The 22,308-nt window shown below is 40.4% G+C and overlaps 1 protein-coding gene across 1 annotated transcript in view; it reads right to left on the bottom strand.

Moving 5' to 3' along the window:
* Positions 1-335: 335 nt before the first annotated feature.
* Positions 336-22,308, bottom strand: part of tmtc2b (transmembrane O-mannosyltransferase targeting cadherins 2b) — a 112,017-nt gene continuing 90,044 nt past the window's right edge. Inside the window, exons 9-12 of the mRNA XM_078257659.1 lie at positions 15,058-15,139; positions 13,544-13,658; positions 7,280-7,343; positions 336-891 (exon numbers count right to left, since the gene is read on the bottom strand). Of these exons, the coding sequence (XP_078113785.1) occupies positions 712-891; positions 7,280-7,343; positions 13,544-13,658; positions 15,058-15,139 (441 nt within the window). The 3' untranslated portion in view covers positions 336-711. The remainder of the gene's footprint in view (positions 892-7,279; positions 7,344-13,543; positions 13,659-15,057; positions 15,140-22,308) is intronic.

Here is a 22,308-nt window from a genome sequence, read left to right as displayed (position 1 = left end):
ATATCAGGACTGTCACAGATGGTTTGCAGTGATGGTACTGATGTTCTTATTTTCATGATGTGATTATGTGTGCAATCTTATGTATGTGACCCACTGAGGATGTGAACAGAGTTTTTAGTGATTTTAACTTAATTTGGTGATTTTGGATGGTATCCAGTCCCTCATGTTGCCTTTTCGTCATTATCAAGATGGAACATTAGATCAAACCAAGAACTTTAATAAATGGTGATGGAAAATACCCTCAGTGCAGTGCTCTGAGATTCTTTTCTCTCTTCATCTCACACTGCTTGGGGACAAATTTCACCCCTTTCAACTGCAATTGCTTATTTAAAAAACCTAATTCATCACAAATGCTGAAGGATGTACTGTACCTATGGTCTCACTTCATGTTCAAGTGCTCTAGTTATAAAAAGAAATAAAAAGAAAACAAACAAACATGTGGTTCCTGTGAGAGTTCTAAAGAGTCCAAATACCACACAGCGCCTGCCAAACTGTGAGCAATGCTTCTCAGAAAGCTGCTGGCCTGAGGTGTATGCAGAGCTCAGGAGTTATTAGGCGGGCTGTGCTGTACAGTCATGGCCTCTCTGAGCAAACATCCTCCCTGAGTTTCTTCCATCTTTCCGGGATGAGAAGAGAAAAAGAGGAGCGTGTATGCCGTCCTTTCCCCCAGGTCTGGCATACAGATGACAGGTATAGGTGGGCAGGGTGAGCTCAGGGGCTGCTGGTCCTCAGGCCCTGTTTCTCCATTATGTTCCACAGCTTACGCAAGTTGGACTGGGTGATGGTGTCATCCGGTTTCAGTTGAAGTGCTCGGAGGTAATTGGCTTCAGCTTCTTGCAGCTTCCCGTTGAGGTGGAGGATGGCCCCCAGGTTCATCAAGGCGGCAGGATACTGAAACCAAAAAAGAGACTTAGTCATTTTAGGACGAGATTAGTTTCATAAGTACACCTCAGGGTAGCTTAAAAGGTTTGTGCCAAAGATACACTGTCTTTTCTGTTCAAGAATCGCAACACAGGACTCATACCCTGTTATTGAGACACAGGTTAGTTCCTATAAACACAGTGAGTCTGCTGTGAAGACATAGGAAGAGTGAGCTGACTGTTATTTACTCACCACTAATGGTCTGTTTAGAGAATTCGTTTGATGAAAAATTCAGATTTTACAACATCAGAGGCCATGAGTGGATACGATGATTAATGCAAATGAGATCTAACTATTCACACTTTGAGGGTATACATAATTTAACAGGGAATTGAATTTGACCAGAAATTACATCACTGAGCCACATCCAATGAATTGTTGTCTAGGCACTGACAGGACTCCAAACAGACAAACTTTGAACAGATGTTATTTCTGAAAGTCAGAGCTTTAAATCACTTTAAAATTTGAATCTTACTACAAAACCAAGGAAATATGTCATAGTGGATGACTACATGAATTTAAAGAATAAACAGTTATTTTGTCCTTTTAAATAAAATAAACTATGGTCATCTTGCGAAGCTATACAGCAGACCCTAAAACGTTATTGGTTCCTGTTTGTCAGATCACACAGACTGCGGTGCAGTGTTTGGAGTTTGGTAACCATGCTGCTTTGCGTGTCCCTGTGTCTTCTCTGTGGCCACAGATGTCAGAGGGAGCAGCCACCACTTTGAAGTGAGTCTAGATGAATGTACTGTAAATTCCTGCTGGTGCCAGGGGGCAGTGCGACGGGCGGGTGAGTCATGAGGACGTAAGTACAGGAAAAGTGTCCAAGCTGCAATCACGGTAAGACCGTGAAGTATCCAGGCCAAGGGAGGGGCCACATCTGATCTCCATTTTAGTTAGACGTGTGGAAAATATGTCTAATCCTGTAGTGAAGCTACTGTTTTACTGCTTGAGACTATTGTAATTTCTGTAATTGCCATTCCTAGGAAACAAGGAATGTTCCAATGAAACAGTCTTCGTAAAAATGGCAAATCATGGGCTTTTACTGCAGTGTTTGTGACTTTTTCTTATAAGTATCGCCCCATACATCATTGTCACATGATTATGGCATCTTGGCATTTACTGATGTTCTGTACCACAAAATTAAGCCGTAATTTCTTTCTCATGGCATATTAACTAATCAACAGTAATTCCCAGAGCAACACTCTTGCATGAGCTGCTTTTTCTCTAAATGTTATGAGAAATCTGTGGAATGTTATGACAAATGTGAACCATTCACAACAGCAGTGCTGCGCAAAAACAGTTTGAGCTTACTATCAAGACAAGAGTCTATAGCCATGCTAGTGGCTAGTGGCTCTGTGAGGCTGTGCTTTGAGCTAAATGGTAACATCACAATGACAATGTGTCATGTCAGTCTGTTAGGTTTCACTGGCCAACCTGGCTGGGGTGGTTGTAGGGCTGGGTACCGAATTCAATACTTTTTAGGTATCGAGAATCGAAAAATGCCTCGTCTTTCAATACCTAATTTCAATACCCAAGTAGTAAATCTCATCAGCGTCAGTGAGCCAATAAGCTTGCAGTGTGCTTCTACCAAGAGCTAATAATGGTGGTGATTGGCTGTCTAACGATACACGTCGTAGAGACAGACAGGAAAAACGCCACGTTACGCATAGAGACGGGGCTCACGTAGTAGGAGCTGAGAGAGAGAAAACTCAGATTCAACAGATTTTACCCTGCAGAGAGCTGAGGAGCAGTTAACCATAGTCTTCATAAATCGACCAGAGTTTAGTATTAATGCCAACACAAAAAAAGCTGAATCAGACGGACATCTGGCGGAAAATTAGGGACATCCGGCAGAATTTCCAGTGGCACCTGAACAATCCCGGAAATGACACGTTGTCAATATAGACTAAGCGTTAGCTTCTGTAGTTTTTAAATGTGCGAGCACAACCAAGTTTTGTTGTTAAAACCTAGACGTGGAAGAAGTGAAGGGATCACCAAAGTTATTACAATTCAGGGCTTGACATTAAGTGTTTTCAGTAATAAAATGCATTAACGTACAAAACATACAATTAACAGGTTAGCAATTACATAACTGGGACGATTTTTTACATATTCCTTCAATTACTGGGAGAACAGTTGCTTCGTGGCCTCAATTAAAAATATGATACACTACTAAAAGAGTGGAATGAAAATCCTGTTTTTGAACCAAAAGGAAATGCATTCCTGAGAACAAACAATGACCTTTTGACCGTAAACACTTCCCAAACAGTACATATCTTATATTAGGCAATTGAGAATACCTTTCCATAGAGGTTACCAAACACAGACAGATAGTATGGCCATTTATCTTGTTTGTTCCACTCTGTAGGTTGTGTGTGAACTGCCCTCCTTTGCAAGACTGTTCCACTGTTGTGACACAAAACTCTCAAAACATTGCTCTGTTTTTCCTGTGTCAAGCTTGGATGAGTGATGCTCCATGCATGAGAATTTCAATGGGAACAATATGTCCAATAGGGCTGCTTTTCTCATAGGGAGAGTTAAATTGATGAATAAATCAAAGAGACTCTGGAATAATCCTGTTGTCCGTTAGAGTGGAGTCACTATTCACCTCCACACATATAAAACATGCTACAGATGCCTTGGCCAAAGTAAAGACTAGCATGACCAACACTTCTAGTGTTGCTTACTGACCCCAAATGTTCAGCATTAAAGTTACTAGATACCAGTGCACTACGTTCACTGCTTATTGTGCAATTACATTAAGCCCATAGCAAAACACAATTTTCTCTCTGTGTTTCCATTATTGTTCACAGGACAGGAGCAGCCAGAGTTTTTGACTTTAATGGTCTGGGTAATTCTGAGGCTGTTTGCACAATAAATTACCTTCTGTTTGACCCACCATTTAAAGGTCAAACCACAAAAAAAACGCTTGGGGATCCATTTGCAAGTTTGGGGATTTTTACTACTCAGGATAATGCTGGCCAAAATATATAATTGTTTATACATATGGACATAGTTGAAAGTGACAGAGAAAGGGCCACACACTAATACTGTATCCACAACACGTAGGTAACAAGTAGGTGTATATTGACAAATCGGTGTTAAGACCATTTTGTGGAGTTAGTAAGCATCTGATATTAAGTGAATTGCAATTATCCCTTAGCCTTAGTCAAGGGTGTAGGTTTGGTGTCAGAAGTGGGGGGACATTATGATTCATTTATTATGAATTATAATAAATTATGATTTAATTGGTTATGATATTCTGCATAATAATGTTAGTCTACAAAACATTTCCACATAGAAATTCCCAATAATCACCTATACTTTTATGGATTGCTTCTTTGGATAAATGTTGTTATTATGTTATAGAATTTCTTTTTGGACAAAAACAAACTATCATTTCCAATGTCAACAATGAACCTACTCAATAAATAATGTTTTATTTAAATATTTACTACAAAGAGCCAGCGTCATTTACTGCATTATCTTTGATTATTACTTCTAGGAATTCTTAGAATTATCTGTAAAGACAAACGGCTCAATTGTTTTTATTTAATCCAAAATGCAGAGGAGTTAGGGGACCTTTTTCAACCCTGACTGTTAGTCTTTCTCACAGGCTGCATGTGGCCCCAACAATCACCATCAAGTAGGTAGCGGCAAAAAAAAGTCTGAAAATCACTCGCTACTGCTTGTAAAGCTTTAATGCATGGAGTGCACAGTAATAATGTAAAGAGATTAAGATTAGTCTAGAGTGTGTTAACATTCTGATCAATTCAGAGCTTCTGGATGTTGATGGTTGGACAGTAAGAGGACACAGATTGGTAGATTAGAGTAGTCTTTTAGTGATTGAATCAAAGAAATTACGCCCTTGGTGTCGGTCTGTTTCTAAGATATCAATCAGTTCAAAAGGAAACATGACTCAGAATATGGTCACAAAATAAAAGAATGACAAAGGTCGACTAATACCCAGCTTGCCATGGGGAGAAACAACTACTGCACATCTAATGGCATGAGTGGATTTGATTGATGGCAAATGTACACAGGAATGTTTCAGTGAAGAGTCAAGCTTTCTCGTTCTATTCTCTGACACTGGTTGAACGACAGGGCGATGGGGACAAAGCTTTTAACAAGCCCAAAACAAAGTCTGTCCAGATAAGAGTAGGATTTAGATGGATTAGAGGTTGGTGAAGATACATACGTAACTACACAACGGGCTTCTGACTTTTGGGTAGAAAATCAACTAACTCCTGGTTTTTCTCTCAGTGCAGCTCAAAAGATCTTTTCTCTGCCCATGAAGGACTTATCAATTCCTGAGTTGAGTTTCCTTCCTCCACTCTCCCCTGTAGGCTCCCACCTTTCCTCACCCAGGCCTTTCTCCCCCTTCCTCATATGGCTAAGACTTTTGTGATTTATAACCCTACTCCTGCATTCTTCCTCACCCTTGCAACACTTGCAACACTCTGCAAAACGTTCCCTTGTCAAAAGCTTTCATTTTTTCCTCATTTCCTGCTGCTCTGCAACCTCTCTGCCTGCCTACCCTTCCTAAAACTGGCATGTAGCAGCAGAGGCCCGGCCAGATGTGGAGCATATTAGCCTAGACCATAAAGCAGCATATGCTGTAAAGGCTGTGAGAGTAAAACGTGAAGGCAATGGGGAATGACCTGACCATAATGACTTCAGATTGGCATTTTGGTTAAGAATATCTACATGGAATGGGGAAAGGATAGAAGTCATAGGGTGCAGAGATCGACCAAAGCAAACCAAGCATCCGATGGGATTTAGCTTGTCTAGATAGAGGGAATTGTAGGACTAAATCCTTTGAATGGAGAGAATTCTCCTCACTCAGAGCAAGCAAACACATGTGCTTAATATAAAACACCAGTGCCTTTGGAGAGTGAAGAGTCAAATGAAGATGGACAGGGTACATAGCTTAAGTCAAGTCACATCTGAAAGAACAAAGATAATGGTAAAGAAGATGAAGATGCTAAATTATAATTGTGCCTTAGCTGTAATACAAGCAATACAAATGGCAAAAGGCTTCTAAGCAAAAGTGACCAAGTAGGGGCAAAAAAGTGCCTCGTTGAATTCAAATGTATGTTTGTACAATTACAGATGCCAAGAAACAGTCATGTGAAAATTACACTGGCTGGCTCTGGAACTGGAAGGAACACAAACTTCCTCAGCAGTACTTTACACAAGTACATATCTATCAGGGGGCAGCATGACAGTGGTCTTCTCAATGGCCTGTTACCTAACAACAACTCCCACGGTCGTCTGTGTTAGTGCAGCGATAGTGTTAGCCCAGACTGGTGACCTAAGTTTACCCTGCCTCTCACCCATTGCAGGATAGGGTCCAGCACCCATAACCCTTAAGGGATAAGCAAGTAAAGATGAAATGAATGGATGGATGAACAAAACCATCAGCAAACCATCCAATATTTTGTTGTTGTTGGACAAAAGACATAAATCGTCAGAGAAAAAGAGGCTTTATAGTCTATCTTGCAAGGCGAGTTCCAATTTTTCAACAAAAATCCTTTTTAAGATTTCCAAATCTTTCTTTAACTCCAAAGGTTCTACAAAGTTTGATCAAAATAGAAAAAAGGGAGCGGTGATTAGATGTGAGCACGTCCTCACAGCAGAAACAGGAGTTTGTGCTACTTATAAAAGAGAATTCATGGAAACACTCACCTTAATCTCTGGTTCTCTTACATTATTTATGCTTTGAACAAAAAACCTAAATAAATACAGTATATATATATATATAAGCTCAATTTCATGGTTCTTGTGAAAATCTTAAATTTTATCCTTTTGTTATGCTCAACGTATTGTTCGTCATTGTTTGCATATATTATACTGGGGTTCGTGTGCCTGTAGAACTAAACTTTATTGTCTGTATAACACTGTCCAGATATATTTTGAGGATTAATCCTGAACTGATTTCTTCTAATCAAGACACAGGAACAAACAGGGTGACCACATGGCAAACATATTTTCCTCCCTCTGTGGCCCTCACTTACACAACTCGACCCCTCCTGCCAGAGGTCTCAAAGACTGGACCCCATTCATTTTCAAGATGTCAAAGTCCCCTGACTGAGTGTTGTTATCATTATTCTTTTCAATCTACTTACCCTGGCTTGTCCTTTGAAGCTGGTGATGGATGCTACACAAACAAACCATTTTGCTTAGAAAATAACATAGCCTCCATTTTCCTAGGACCCACTGACAATGAAGGCCATTGTGACATGGCAGACCAGGCAGTAATAATATTGGAAAGCCACCCAGACTGTGATTGCACAGTGTCTGTCAGGGTAAATAGTAATGGGGATGATTAGCTAGTTGTGGTTGTACTCACGTTGGGTCTCAGGCTCGCCGCTTGTCCGTAATACTTCTCGGCTGCCTCGTTTAGGCTGGCTTGTCTGCAAAGGAAAAACAGAGAGAGGCAATCATTACTCATCTTTATTGCTCCTGGCTTTGGATGGGGCCTTGAACCCTGCGTGTTTACTGGCACTCAGGGGTCACTGAGAAAATAACAGGAGGGAAGAGAATGAGGGGAAAAATCCGCGATCCATTCGCCTATAGGTTTCTCGTTTGATAGCATCTTTCTTGATAACATCTGTGCTGAACACAGATGTTGCACAGCAAGCACTTTCTGCCTTAATTGAACTTTGAGGTCAGGACAGTTGGCTTATTGGGTACTTGCAAAGAGAAAACTCATCAACAAACCAAGGCTGATCAAGAATATTCACAGTATATTTCTGTTTACAGCTGGTGGGGGAGATTGTGGTTTAACATGCTGGATGGATACTGAGACACTGAAGGAATGCAAACAGTGTGGAAACACAAAGTAATTTGATCATACTATCATAACAACCAGGACAGCAGAGTAGATGGCGCAGATGCATCACACACACTGCGACAAAAAGGATTTGGGGGGCAGATGGCTTATCGGCATGAGTCCCTGGAACCAGAAATACTTGACTGCTCCTGAGGACATAAAACCTGCAGTCAAGACAGGATGTCCTGTTTTATTCTTTTTCTTTTTAAATCTTCTTTCATAACCCCCTGCTCTGCCTACTGTTATACACAAACCTGTGGCTCCTCTGTCACAAGGCCTTTCCTGTTATTTATACTGTGCTATCACAGAAATCACCTTTATGGTCCACATCTGCATGCTTCTCACTGATGGTAACAATTGTCTCATTGCAAACAATTTAACTTTGACAAAGTCAAGGACAGAGTCAACGACGGCTGGCTGTGGACCCCCTTAAGTCGTAATGATCAAAGGAAGCAAGGCCGTAGGAACATCAGTTTCATTTAGACTGTCAAGGTCTATTAAGGGATCATCATCCATATGGTTCCAGATCAAAGGTAAAGCTTTTATTTTAAGATTAGTGGCCTACCTAAACACATAGTATTTATGTTTGGTTTAAGACACTGTCTTATGTGTCCAAACTTTTTTATACTTGTACTTAGTTTTTTTTATTCCGTACTGATCAATGATGAGACAATGTGACATATAAGATAGTAAAGCTTTAATAACTTAACACATTTTTGTCAGGTCCTATTTAAAAAGTTAAATATCACATTCACAGAAATAGTGACTTTTATCAAATGTGTTGTGTATTTTGGGCTATTCCTTATTCCGTAGTGAGATACACCTGATGGAACTTTAGCTTCCGTTGGTGTTAGCCATGCTGCTGTAAAGACATGCTGCTGGGCTAATAAACGGTTAATATTCCGCCGTAGTCTGGGTTATCATCGTTATATCTAGTAACATGAAAAAGTGAAGAATATGACAAAGTAGTGACCCTATAACGGACATTTAAAACTAATTACTACCAAGAAAAAAACTTTTGTTAACACACACATAAAACTACATATGTTAACCTCACAGTCAGGGGATCACCAACGTCAGTAGGGCTCATCCTTTGGGAACCATGAATGTCTGTACAAACTTGCATGGTAATCTGTCAGATAGTTGTTATTGCGATATTTCAGTCTGTGACCAAAGTGGTGGATCAACCGACACTGCCATCTCTAGAGTCACGGTAACATGACTACAGCAATTTTTTGTGTGTAATTTTGATCTTAAATAAGTTCTCCTACAGGTTATCATGTTGCATACTTCAGAAATACAGAAGACCATGCCACTGCTGTTTATTTTTTTTATTACAACTGAATTTTTCCATCTCTGTTCCAAAAAAGCATTTTACATTCCAAAGGCGATCCAGACACCGACTCGAGTTGCTGAATTTGTCCTGAGATTATAAATGTGGGTTTACGTCCAACCACAACCATACGTTTGTTTGCCAGCATAATATTTAGAAAGCACAACCTTCTGAGAAAAAATGCACAAATCTAATTATATAATATAATTATCACATTTATAAACACATTATCAAAGGAGAACTGGAGAGTTGCCACACCATAACCAAGGGGGCAGGGAGACCTCCGAGGGCTGTCTGACTGCGGGTTCTGAGAGCGCAGAAGACAATGGAGGCCAAGTAAACCACTGCCTGGGTTTAAACCCGAGGAAGAGTCAGTGTCAGGCTACAAGAGCACAGGAATATCAAGAAGGATGGGAAAAGGGGGTAGGAAGGAAAAAAAATTCCCCCCAAGGGAAAGAATTCTTAACCATATTTCAAATCAGCAACTCAACCACTGATATTTTTAGCCTGACATCTTGTTGTCTAGAGATGGTCTATAAATCCCAGGCATTCACAAATCACAACACTGACAGTATTGCTTATAAGCATGACATTGTTGAATATTAATGACTTTATGAACAAATTGCATTTTCAACAACAGCCTGATATTTGTGCTTAAACTGCAGCCGTCCCATTTATCTCGAGCACAGAATTGCATTAGTTTTTTTTTTTTTAGAGTAAGATTCTCTCTGTTAGAATGCTACACTGAACACAGACATCTTCCCTAAGGGTAGTACTGTGTGTACAGTACACCTAATCCATACCAATCTATTCATTTTATTACCATGACAAGGTTATCAAATTAAACCATTTAAACCAATGTATATACTGTACTTTTTGCACAAATTGGCATACAGTACCTAATATCATGACATGCTAGTAAAATACAAAGTGGTCTTTCAGATATGGTGTTTTATATTATATAACCACACATGGTTTGAATGGGAATCTATCAGATTAACTGTAAGTGCATAACTAGTTTGAGTGTGTCTTTAGGCGATTTGTCCCCCCCCCGGCTATCTGTGAATATACAGATTTAAATTCACTGTATGATGTCATTTTTGGCTTTCACAGAGATTTGACACATTGAAGAGAAGTACATCCCATTGGCTTTACCATTAACCAACCTTTCCTGTCCTACATTCACACTATAAACCCCATAAGAATTGTTCATAGGAGGAAGAAGGAAATTATTAATTTGGAAACAAAATGGTCAAAAAGCCAAGGGCCCAGGAGGGTAATACAAAGACATTTGCACGTCTGAGAGCGTCTACCCTTCCTTTTAATCTCTTCCCTTCCCCCGTGTAGATTCACTTGTGTCCCCACCAACCGAGGGCCTTTCCGTGTCTGTGTCCAAGACAAACACATAAAGAACATGAGCTGTGGAGGAGTGAGACTCCATGCCAAGCAGGTGGAGAGAAGTTCAGCCCGAGCACAGTTTGAGTCTCTCTTTAGCAGGCAGGGGTCTGGACCCTGGAAGAGGCCCTCAATACTGAAGGCTGTTGGTGGTGAAGATCCTGCATGATCAGAGCTATGCATAAAGCAGCTGGGTAAAAATCTTACATAGAGCTGTGTAGCAACGCTGTACTCTTGGGTAAAGCAACACCAAACTCAAGATTCAAGACATTTTAGGAAACTCTTGCCAAGAGTTACTTGTGAAGATCGATACTGTACAACTTTTGTGACTGTACGCTAAATATGAAGATACAGCCAGCAGGTGGTTAGTTTAGCTTAGCTAGTCTCGCATATCCAGACCTATGTCCACAATTCGTTTTAGAGCTGTGCCAGCCATCATAATTCCACACTAAGGAGAAAAAAACGCTCTGGTTTGTTTGTATTTCTTTATCCAATCACAATTGTCTTGGGTGGTGCTAGGCCCAAGATGCAGCGACGGAGCCCTTGCAAAAAAGTGTCGGGAGGGTACTTGTTTTATTGGAACATTTTCACGTGGGGAGGCAAGCCCTTGCATGACAATTGATAAAGCCCCGCAAAAGAAAACGCGACATAAAACCATAAAAGACGTATGCCGACAATGTGGTACAACTTTTACTGATTAAAAAGACAAACATAAGTTGATCAATGGTGCCCAAGAGGTAAAGCCTGCCTATACTTAAGCTCCAAAGTGGCTCACTGGACTCGTTAAAACCATAGACAATTTAATAGCTGTATGTGGCTCTTGCAGAATGTTATTAAACCAATATCACAGAAGCTCACGTGAAGTGGAACGGATGACAGGCCATGCTTGGAATATGAAACCTTTTCCTTAACCGGTGAGCAAACATGCAAGAACGTCCCTGTTAGACAGCAAATGTTCATATGCAAATGCAACATTTGCCTTCTAAACCTTTACAACCATTCACTGAAAGAACCGAGCAGGCCTCCAAATCTTCATCAAAACCTGCCATTTTCAGCGTGTAGGTTGCTAGCTCAGAGATTGTTGTTGTTTCCTCACTTAGCGACGGGGATTTTGAAAACAGTAACACACAGATAGTGGAAGGGAAGAAGAATTCCATCTGAAATAGACTGTATAGTAAAATAGCCAGGAATTAGTCCTGAATAGTTGCAGGATTATATGCACAGACTACATCCTGTGAGTCAGACTATAGCTAAGCAGACTAGAGACAGGGGGAAACAGCTACGTTACGCTAAGTGTAAAAATGACACATTTGGTTTTACAAGCTGGGGCTGCCGTCATGCTATATCAGCTTTGTTATTCCAATATCAATTCAATATGGGCTGTTTATGTAATATTCAAATGATTCCATCATTTATATTGCCTAAATTACTCTAGCTGTTTTTTGTGGTTATGAATTTGAAGCAGTTTGTCAACAAGTAAAACCTGTTAAAAGGGTATATCCTGTGAAATTACTTGAGTTGATTGTATCAGTGTACTATTGGATTTTATTTAGGAGTTACTACTATGGTAGTTACACCTCTGTAGTTCTTTTCACCATGTGGGAAATATTGTTGCAGTCAGAAACTCCTGATTTCTCTGACTTGGAATTACAACGAGGAGGTAGAGGTGCTAGACCTTAACAGTTTTTCTGACTCTGTTGCTCGTGATTTCTGTCTAATCGACGTGAAGGCGGCATACTGTATGTGCTGGGCGCAGTAACTTCCCAGAGTCTCCATATCAACATGTCATTTTTACATTTTGGTTTCTGTACCGCTTCAATCAATTAATTAGTGAGCGCTGAAGGTGCTGGTAGGCCAATTTTGTTACGTTTGAACAGAACCAGGCGATCTGTTTCCCCCAGCTTCCAGTCTTTACGCTAGCTACGCTAACTGTGGTATCGGATTTCTCCCCTAACTTTCAGCAAAACTATTCCATTAAAGATAACTATTTTCTTTCAGCAGGCAGCTGCAATTTAAAAATCCCTGAGTTACCCATGATTTGTTTAAAGAAGGAAATCTCTACACTGAGTCACAATGTATAATTTTGTAGGTTTATTCAGTCAGTGGGGCAGCCCACTGTAAGTTGGCACGTGGCTGTATTTACAAATTTCCACTCCATAGCTTGTGTTTAGAAACACAACAGCTTCTGGGCTGCTAAAGCTTTGCCGCTCAGGCCCATCAACCTTGCACTCATTTGGAAACAGACCTTCAAGTATGAGCCAGGGCCAGACGAGAAAGAGTGAGACAGAGTGAGAGAGAGAATACGAAGATACATAGCCACGCAGCACGCTAAGACAAACCAGCAGCTCTCGGGCTGGCAGCTAAAAGAGGATTACAAAGTACAGCCAAGTAAATCACACTGGCTAAGGAGCAGTGTGTTATGGTTTTGGTGTTTTGTCTTGTCTTATCGTAGTATTGCAGTCATTTTTGTAGCCTGGTTTTCTGTCATGTCTTGTTTTCCATCTGGTCTTGTTTTATGTTCTGTTTCCTGTTTTATTTTGATAGTCTGTTCTCTGTCTTGTCCTGTCTAGTTTTACTCCCTGTGTTTTCCCGCTCTTGTGATTGCCTGATGTTTTCCACCTGTTTCCCAGCCCTTGTGTCACCTGCCCCTTGTTACATCGTTACCCTCTGTATTTAGTCTTTGTGTTCCCCTTGTCCTGTGTCGGATCATAGTATGTGTGTTTGTTCCTGTCGTGTTTCTCCGTGTCAGCTATTCTCTGGATTCCCTTGGTTATTTTTTTGTGTTTTGGTTTAATAAATCCTCAACTTCAACTTTCTCCTGCCTGCCTGCCTGCTCCCTACCTTTGGGTCCTCAACTTCCCGGAACTTAACACAGTGTAAGCTCCTGGATAAACCGTGCAGACAGAAGACCTCCCTCTCTCTAATACACAGCCTCCTTGCTACGCAGCCATGGAAAACTGTGGCCCACCCATTTCATATACAAAGAGTGAAATACATATAGTGTCTTTATGCATGTACCGTAGCTATGGAAATCATTCCGATCGAAGCCTCACCTGAGCATGTGGGCTGCACTGAAGACCACATCAAACTCCCCGCTGTCAAGGCGCGCGGCTTTCTCTGCCATCTCCGCCGCTTCCAGCAGCCGTGACTCTTCCAACAAAAACTGACCTGGCGGGACAGGAGAGAACAGCGCTGCTGTTAAACCGCTGAGCGATCCTCACAGAGGCAAAGAGGGATACACAGTGTGCGAGTGTTGCCTTTGGCCCTGGCAGAGGGACAGCCAGGTCTGCCCCTGAAATAATACTCCGAAACACTAGATATGAGCGCAACATACCATCACTCTTTGGCCATCTCTCAGACCCATTTGTTCAGACTAGCCGACCTTGATAAATCTGTTTCTTTAGGATGAAAACGTTTCTCGCTGAAGGTTTGTGTCTTATTACGAGTGTGGCTGTGTTTGCAGTCAAACGCATAAGATGGGATCGCAAAATCTTGGACCCCTTAGTAAGGGCCAGGTTCAGAGAGAGGAATTATTATCCCGTTGACTTTGGTTACTGTACCAGGATGCTAAACCACTATGTGAACCTAAGCATATTTTCCTTAATAACTGTGGATGAAACTGAAGCCGTGAATACAGGCCTGAGGTCGGAGACAGATGTAAAGTGAGACTTCAGACCATGACTGAGTGTAAAATAGTTTCATTTTAAAAACACCTTTGCAGTTACGGAGGGTTTATGATATATCAAAGCACATCTATGAGTAAGAAAGGGAAGACAGCCCCTGTATCAGTAAATGCCAGTGTCCTGCTATATATTGTTTTAAAATGTTTTTTACAAAGCTGCGCATACAGACTTTGATATGCTCCACCTTTAATCATTTATCAATTGGATGTCTATCTATATCCTGTTCTTTGCCTCTGCCATGCCATTCTTTCCTCTTGTAGATCAATAGAGTTCATCTTATTTTAAACAGAGTACTTAACCTCTGCCAGATGACAACTTAGACATACAGTCCTTCAAGAAAACGTAAAAAGCCACCATTAACCTGGTGTATTGATCGCTTTAAATGCCACATAGAAGCTTGTGTGATGATAGCGAGCTGACACATCAGTTCATCCCAAAATGCTGTTTCAGGCAGACGTGGTTTTAAAGGCTTTGAAAGAAAGGAAGTAATTAACTTGACAGCTTATTCAAACTCAATCTTACTATGACAGTAATTAAATCTAAGAGGTAACACTGCCATGTGTGAGTCACACAGACATAATGGAAGACAAGAGCTACGTTAAAATTGTCACGTTCCGCATTTCCAGGAAATCAAAGAGGACAATCAGAGGGAATCATCCTGTCTTGTTGCGATCCCCCCCAACCACGTACAGACTGACATCCTGGCTGATTAGTTAGGGGAAGAGATGGCAAAAGGGTCAGCCAACACTGCTAGGGTGTACAAGTTCCTACCTTTGTGCAAACAAGTGCACCATGTGAAATTGACAAATATAATAAATGAGGACGTAAGAACAAAGGCAGGATATGTCAAATTAAAAGGAAAAAAAATATATATCAATGCTTACCATAATGCATGTAGCAGTTGCCTTTTGCAGGATCAAGTTGGATGGCCTTCAGGAAGTACCTCTCCGCTTCTGTTTTCTGCCCCTGAGAGAGATGGAATAAACACAGTGTCATTATTTTTTCAACTGCTCCTCAAAACTACTCATTATAAAAACACAGCACTCAGCTCAACGACCAAAATACCTTTGTGTATACCCAATGTCCTTCTCCAAACCGCAGACCTACTTTAACAATAAATCTTAATAAATAGACATGAAACACATGGACCGCGAGTGTTATTCGTTAAAGCTCATGTGTCGTTCTGTCAAAGTACACACTGTCATGCTTGGCACAGCAGACCAGGCAGGGCAAAAAGCTCATTCATTACACACTTTTATCTGTGCAAATAACACTTCCAGAGTTTAACCGCAGCTTGCCGGTGTGTGTGGCCTGACTGCTATGAAACAAGACAGAGAGCAGTGGATGGAAATGGAGCGGGAGGGTGGAAAGGAAAGAAGAGGAAACAGTGAGAGTGATTAGGGCTGCCTGATTATGAAAACAAATTATAATCACAATTACTTTTTGGTCAATATTGAAATCACGATTATTTAACACGATTTGTAATTGACTTTTTGAAAGATGTTGCATTTATTGAACTTAAAAAAAACAGTTCAATCAACAGTAAAAACATCTTCAACTGTGAAATTTCTCTAAATACTTTTTTTTTCATTCAGATCACAAGACAAAAAAACGAGTTTACTTGCGAGACATAATGTGCAAATATAATAGTTGTTCTCAATTACGTTTTTTTTGTGATCGTTAGGAGCTGAAATCGAAATCATGTTCAAAATTCAAGTGTGATCAAATATATATATATATATATATATATATATATATATATAGATAGGGATTTTTTAGGGTTACATAAGAAGTGCATGGCACATACACACACAGAGTTTTTCTGTGTACAGTGTTGTTCCAGCCTTCAGACAGATGAAAGAACCCATTCTGGGTGGGTGAGCATAGCACCCTGTGGACCTCCAAAACTCCCTCAGGTCCTTTAGACTGTGACACGTAACCAATCACAGCTCAGACAGAACAGAGCAGCTGGCCAATACTCATGCCAGCTGGGACTTTGACACATCCCTGCTCTCAGTTGGGCACCAGATGCCATCTGATCAACAATTAACAATGCACACTCATCCATAAAGGCTGATGTTTTAGCATTAAAGGACAAATCCTGTGCAAAATGAACCTAGGAGTTAATAACGTGTACTGAGTTTGACCTTTCTCTGGGAATGGTTTTCATGCTAATCAAATGTGACCAGTTTTATTGCAAACCGCTAATTAGCTTATAAAGCTAGTCGTCGAGGCACGGGTAAAGTAAAAAGAAATCGCTATTTCTATACCACTAACACGGCTCAAAATAGCACCACACTTCCGTGGTAGCATAATGAGGGTCCCTACATGTAAACCGAAGCATTGAGAACTTTGTAAGAGTACAGACAGTTTATTAAAAAGATAGTTTATAAAGACAGTACCGTTCACGTATACAGGCGGGCGCCATCTTGGGAAAACAGTCATGACCAGTCGAACGACGAACCGTCACTTGAAATCTCCCATGGTCCGTGGTTTCTCAATGGGTCGATAGGAATTACGTTTGTGAAATGTAATTACATGGAAATGCATGAATTATATCTGTTTATTAAAATATATGGGTGACTAACTACGCCGTTCGTCGTTCGACTGATCATGACTGTTTTCCCAAGATGGCGCCTGCCTGTATCAGTATATATAATCTATCTTTTTAATAAACTGTCTGTACACTTACAAAGTTCTCAATGCTTCAGTTTACATGTAGGGACCCTCATTATGCTACCGTGGAAGTGTGGTGCTATTTTGAGCCGTGTTAGTGGTATAGCAATAGCGATTTCTTTTTACTTTACCCGTGCCCCGACGACTAGCTTTATAAGCTAATTAGCGGTTTGCGCTAAAACTGGTCACATTCGATTAGCATAAAACATATCCCAGACAACAGTCGACTCGGTACACGTGTTATTAACCACTAGATTCATTTTGCGCCTGATTTGTCCTTTAACAATGCAACCATTAGTGTGTGTTTTTGCTATAAGATAATACATTTGCATGACTAAAACATAGTTAAAATCGAGTTGAGCCAAGTCTATAAAGGCTTGAGGTAAAATACCAAAGCATCAGAAAAGATGAAGACGGATTGCATAAAGATTGCATAAGCCAGGAAAAATAATGTATATACAGCAAATTGCTTCAACTAGTCAAATAGAAGAATGGGCTCAAATCCAATCAGTACAGTGTAGCATAAATGACATATACTTAGTCAAGCATATACATTTTCAGTGAGCTGTAGATTCAATAAATACATAATTTTCTAATGTAAATATTTGAGTGGGCTTCTCCTTGATGCTGCGGAAAATCATGCCCGTGCTAAGTATATGTTTAATAGAGTTGATGGTGTCCAAATAGCGATCACAGTTCCAGTCTGAAAAGCATCCTCTCTGTGTATTTTTATACTCGTATTCACAGATGTAGGAATGTGTAAGTTTGAGGGCCAGCTGGTTTTATAATAACACAGGTCTACATCTGTTTGTTAAACCTCAGAATTAAGCTTTCACACATTGGAATGAGTTGCAGTTGTGAGTGGATTCATATTATGACACATCTAAGTATATTAATGGATACCATGCCCAGAGCAAGATATATGGCAGTTAGGACCTGAAAAAAAAACTAACAAGTTGCTTCTTTCTCATTAATTGTCTTAAAATAAATGTTATTGCAGTTCTTATTAATCCCCAGAGAGGCAATTTGTTACACTACTTGTTATATTACTTACTTAGCTGTTGAACCTCACTAAACAGCCAACTGCTTTCATCTTCAAATTTCTGGATTATAAACACATTTAGCTCACCTGTATGACTCTATGAATAATCACGAAACCCAACCAGCACTGATGCTCTTTTTTCTGAAGCACAAAAATAATATAGGAAGTCAATAACTAAATGCCAACCACCCTTCAAAGCACACTTTCCATTACATATATCCACTTCTAATTCTAGTCAGCTCATTGTGTGAATACAATATCCTCCCTTTTGTCACACACATGCTGAGCTTATTGGTGCGTTCCTCACTCCTCAAATCTCCTGATAGCATCAGATAAACTGCAGATATAGCTCCGGCTCTATGGACGTCTGGGTGATTATGAATGAAGCCTGCATCGTATTAGCTGAGGAAATGACAAGTAGATGACTTGAATCCAATATTGCAGGCATCAGTGGGGCTGTGTCCATCTCTGACCTGCGATGTGTACAGAGAGCCCCAGTCACATCCTGACCCCTGGGGTTTGAGCAGAGGTGTGCAGGGGTCAGCGCAGCGTGGGGGACGATACTGATCTGGGTTATTAACTCTCCCTCCCACCTGTTTTGTCTTTCCGTCATCCACAAATCACAGCAACTTGTTACTCTCTGCACCTCCACTACCAGCTCAGCACCAGCGTCCTCCTCTCACCCTTCTCTGACCCTATATCAAGCCTCATCTCGCAGCCTCCCCCCCCGCCCCCCGCAGGGATCTGAACCTCGAAACTCCTGACAGAAGCGTCTTCTTCACTCAGAGTGGTGCCACAAGGAGTGCAGGGGTGGGGGATGAAAGACGCGGGGCTGGTGGGAAGTTCAACTTCCTGGGCTGGTTATGATCACACTTAAACACTGTTGTCATCAAGCACAGAGGCCATACAACAGGAAGAGAATACATTAAATGGTACCCTAGGACTGCACATTATATTGCTTTATTATCGCCATTGCGATAATAACTTAGCACAAGAAACATATTGCAAACGGCTGCGACTTATCGCGAATGACACTCAGAGATTTTTGTGTTAGTTAAAAGAGAAAGTAGAAAAATACACTTTAAAATGTAACATTTTACAAATGTAACATCACACATAACATAAGACAAGATTTTGTTTTAGTGATGCTTTTACATTATATTCAATGTTCAATTTGTTCAATAAAAGAATGTTGGAAATGATTACTTTTCATTTGTTTTAAATTCAACAACCAATTTGTTGTCTTTGGTGCAGAATACTGAAAGCAGCAGAAAGGCAGAACTGAGTACACTTTAATATCGGTTTATTTATCACAGGTAATATCGTTATCGCGATATTCAATTATCGCATATTGTATATTTCCGTCATGTCGTGCAGCCCTACGGTACCCTAACTTGAATTCTTCGGTACAAACTTCCCAACAAACTTCTTTTTTCCCATAATTCTCTTATGGATTAAGAGGTCCGAAGCTTTAACAAACAACTAAGTTCCGTCCTCTGGCAGCATTATTTGCAGTCACAGAATCACGGGGGCTCCTCTACTATCCATCATGGTCAGAGATCTACAGAGATTCATCCCTGCAGGTTTAAACTCTATTTTCCTCCAAAATCAATAACACTTTCTTAAATAAAATGAGTTTCTCTTCACGGCCCACTGAATACTTCCCTGAGTCCACTTCATCAAATCACAACAATCTCCTCTAAAGAATTGTGTTGTTCCCGTTGACAGCGTTTGGTTTCAGATTCAGAGTTTTTGATGTCCAGTGGCTTTTGAACAGAGAGGAGTTCATGTCAGCTTAACAAGATGCTTTTAACTGCAGTGTCAGCTGAACTAGTCTTTAAGCTGACAATTGACAAAAATCAATCTAGTATGGTGCTGGAGCTCAATTTCATTTGGACACACAATGATCTACAACCGCAAGATAGACCGAGGATACACTATGTAATGGCATTATTGAGAGAATTAACACGATTATCAGATTAAATGAACAGTTTTTCAGACATTTCACTTTGTTGACGAAAGCACTGTTCACAAACTGCTCCAAACGGCTCAATTATAGTCCAGCCTTTACTTCCGTGACGAACATGCGCCACTTTGTAACACACGTTATAATGCTCGCCTAGCTGCTAGCATGGCATGCCCTCATACTCTGCAAGTGACTAGCTAGCAGTCAGTTGTGAACAGCATGTGCGACTCCCAACAAAGATGGTACAGAAGTGAGATGCGTCACTTTGTAGCTAAAACGGAGAGCTCAACACAAAGAGGAGCTGCAGCAATGTGCAGTACAACAAAAAGATGGTGTTTTTCTGAAAATTAAACCACATAAACCTATTCTGGTACAACCTCTAAATACAATTATGAACCTGAAAATGAGCATTTAGACACATCAACAGTGGAATTTCCCTTGATACTTTTCCCATTGAACTTTTTGAACTCCCCTTCAGAACATAAGACGAAATAAAAGTTTACTTGTAAAATGTAATGGGCAATCAATTCAATTGAATTTTTTTTTGTGATCGTTGGAAGCCGAAATCACGATCAAAATTTGATTAATTGCACAGCCCTAATTGATACCACGCTCATGACTGTACAGTAAATATGAAGCTACCACCAGCAACATAGTAGCATATATTAGCATACAGGAAGGAAGAAGTAAGAAGAAGAAACGACAAACAATGCTAAGCTAACTGTGTCCTGGCTCCATCTTCATTTACCCTACAGACAGAGGTATTAATCTTCTCATCCAACTCGAAGAAAGACAACAAAACTAAAATGTCTTTTCTAATCATATTCTTTTACATGCCAGAAGTTACTGAGTAAAAGTCTGGCAAAAAAACAACTGTAAAACCACAAAGTGTATGTTTTACACTTCAGTTTTTGTACACATTAAACCAATGAGATACAACGTCTTAATTGTTGAGCTTTACAGGTGCTGATAGGCAATTTATGTCATGGACAGAGCTAAGCTAGAATATTAGAATATTCTTTGTAAGGGATAAATGTAAACCTTTGTTGCTTGCTGGAAAATTGTATTTTTTCCAGCAAGTTAGAGTAAATGACGTGCAAAGTAAAATTCTTCCAAAAGTACTGTATCAGCTGTAAAACATAAACTCATAATTTTGGAAAGACTATAAATGAAATGAAAAGAACTTGAAAAAGACTCTGTTTCCATTAGGGAAATGAAACTGGACAGGGCCAGGAAGACTCAAGCCTTTCTGTGGAGATCCAGATTCCAGCGCTCGAGGCTACAGAAACACATTGACGGCCTTTCATTAGGGATCAGACTGTGGGAGAGAGCGGTGTCAGCTGAAGAGAAGGCCTCCACCCTTCTTTTGACCTGCTGGGTAGCTCTCCTTCCAATTTGTTTGTCTGATTTCTACTCCGACAGTCTTTTTCAGCTCTAACTGCTCCTCTTTTTCAGCTCTACTCCAAATATAGTGTATATATATATATATATATTTTAGTGTGTATATATTTTTTTGATTGTATTGTTTCACTATTTATTTCTTGTCTTTTTAGATTTAGATTTATGTTTACTGGGTCAACTGCTGCTAAGAATTGCGCTGCATGCATGCAATGACAATGCATCTTCTGATTCTGATTCTGATATCGACAACGTTTCATTTACGGGATAGTTCCGGTGCCGCCGGATGTATCTCACTTTCCGCTTTCTTTGTGTTGGCATTCTAAGCTCCGGTCGATTCGGGAAACATCTTCTAAGCTAGAACCGATAATCAAATTATATTTATATATATTTTTTGAGTAAAATTCTCATCACACACTTGACAGCCTTTTTAATTCCAGAGCTCGCCTCCCTACGTGCACATGTTCCACCAAAACAAGTTCCTTCCCGAGGCTATTTTGCAGAGGCACCGTTGCTGCATCTGGCACTTAGCGCCGCCCAAGACAATTGGGATTGGTTTAAAGAAATGCCAATAAACCAGAGCACGTTTTTCTCCCATCCCGGAATGCTGTGTGGACTAGCCAGACCCTCCGCAGCGCTGTGGAGGAAAGTCTGGCAATACGAGACTACTCCAAATACGCCTATCTAGCTGTGATCTGTAACAGATGACTGTATGACCCGACCACATGACCACCTCCTCGTAACCTCTGTGACTCTGGAAACTGCTTAAGCATTTTCTTCATGGTATTGTAACACAGGTCAGGACCCCGAGAGGATCTTATCTCTCTCCTGGAAAATGCTGGGCAGATGTTGAATTCTTTCTTTGCAGTGCTCAGAAATTTAAATTCTCTTCAACGTTGCAAACATGCCAAATGCCAGATATCTGTTTCGCTGTTGGTTCTAAGTTGCGATTACAGCAACTTTTAAAGATCTAATCACAAGTTACATGGACCAAAAAAAGGGCAAGGTTTTTAATCAGGAAGTTCTATTCCCATGACGGACAGGAGCATCTTG

The sequence above is a fragment of the Sander vitreus genome, chromosome 8 (assembly GCF_031162955.1).
Source record: "Sander vitreus isolate 19-12246 chromosome 8, sanVit1, whole genome shotgun sequence".
In the NCBI taxonomy this organism is placed as follows: Eukaryota; Metazoa; Chordata; class Actinopteri; order Perciformes; family Percidae; genus Sander; species Sander vitreus.
This window is presented reverse-complemented; position numbering and strand designations above follow the sequence as displayed.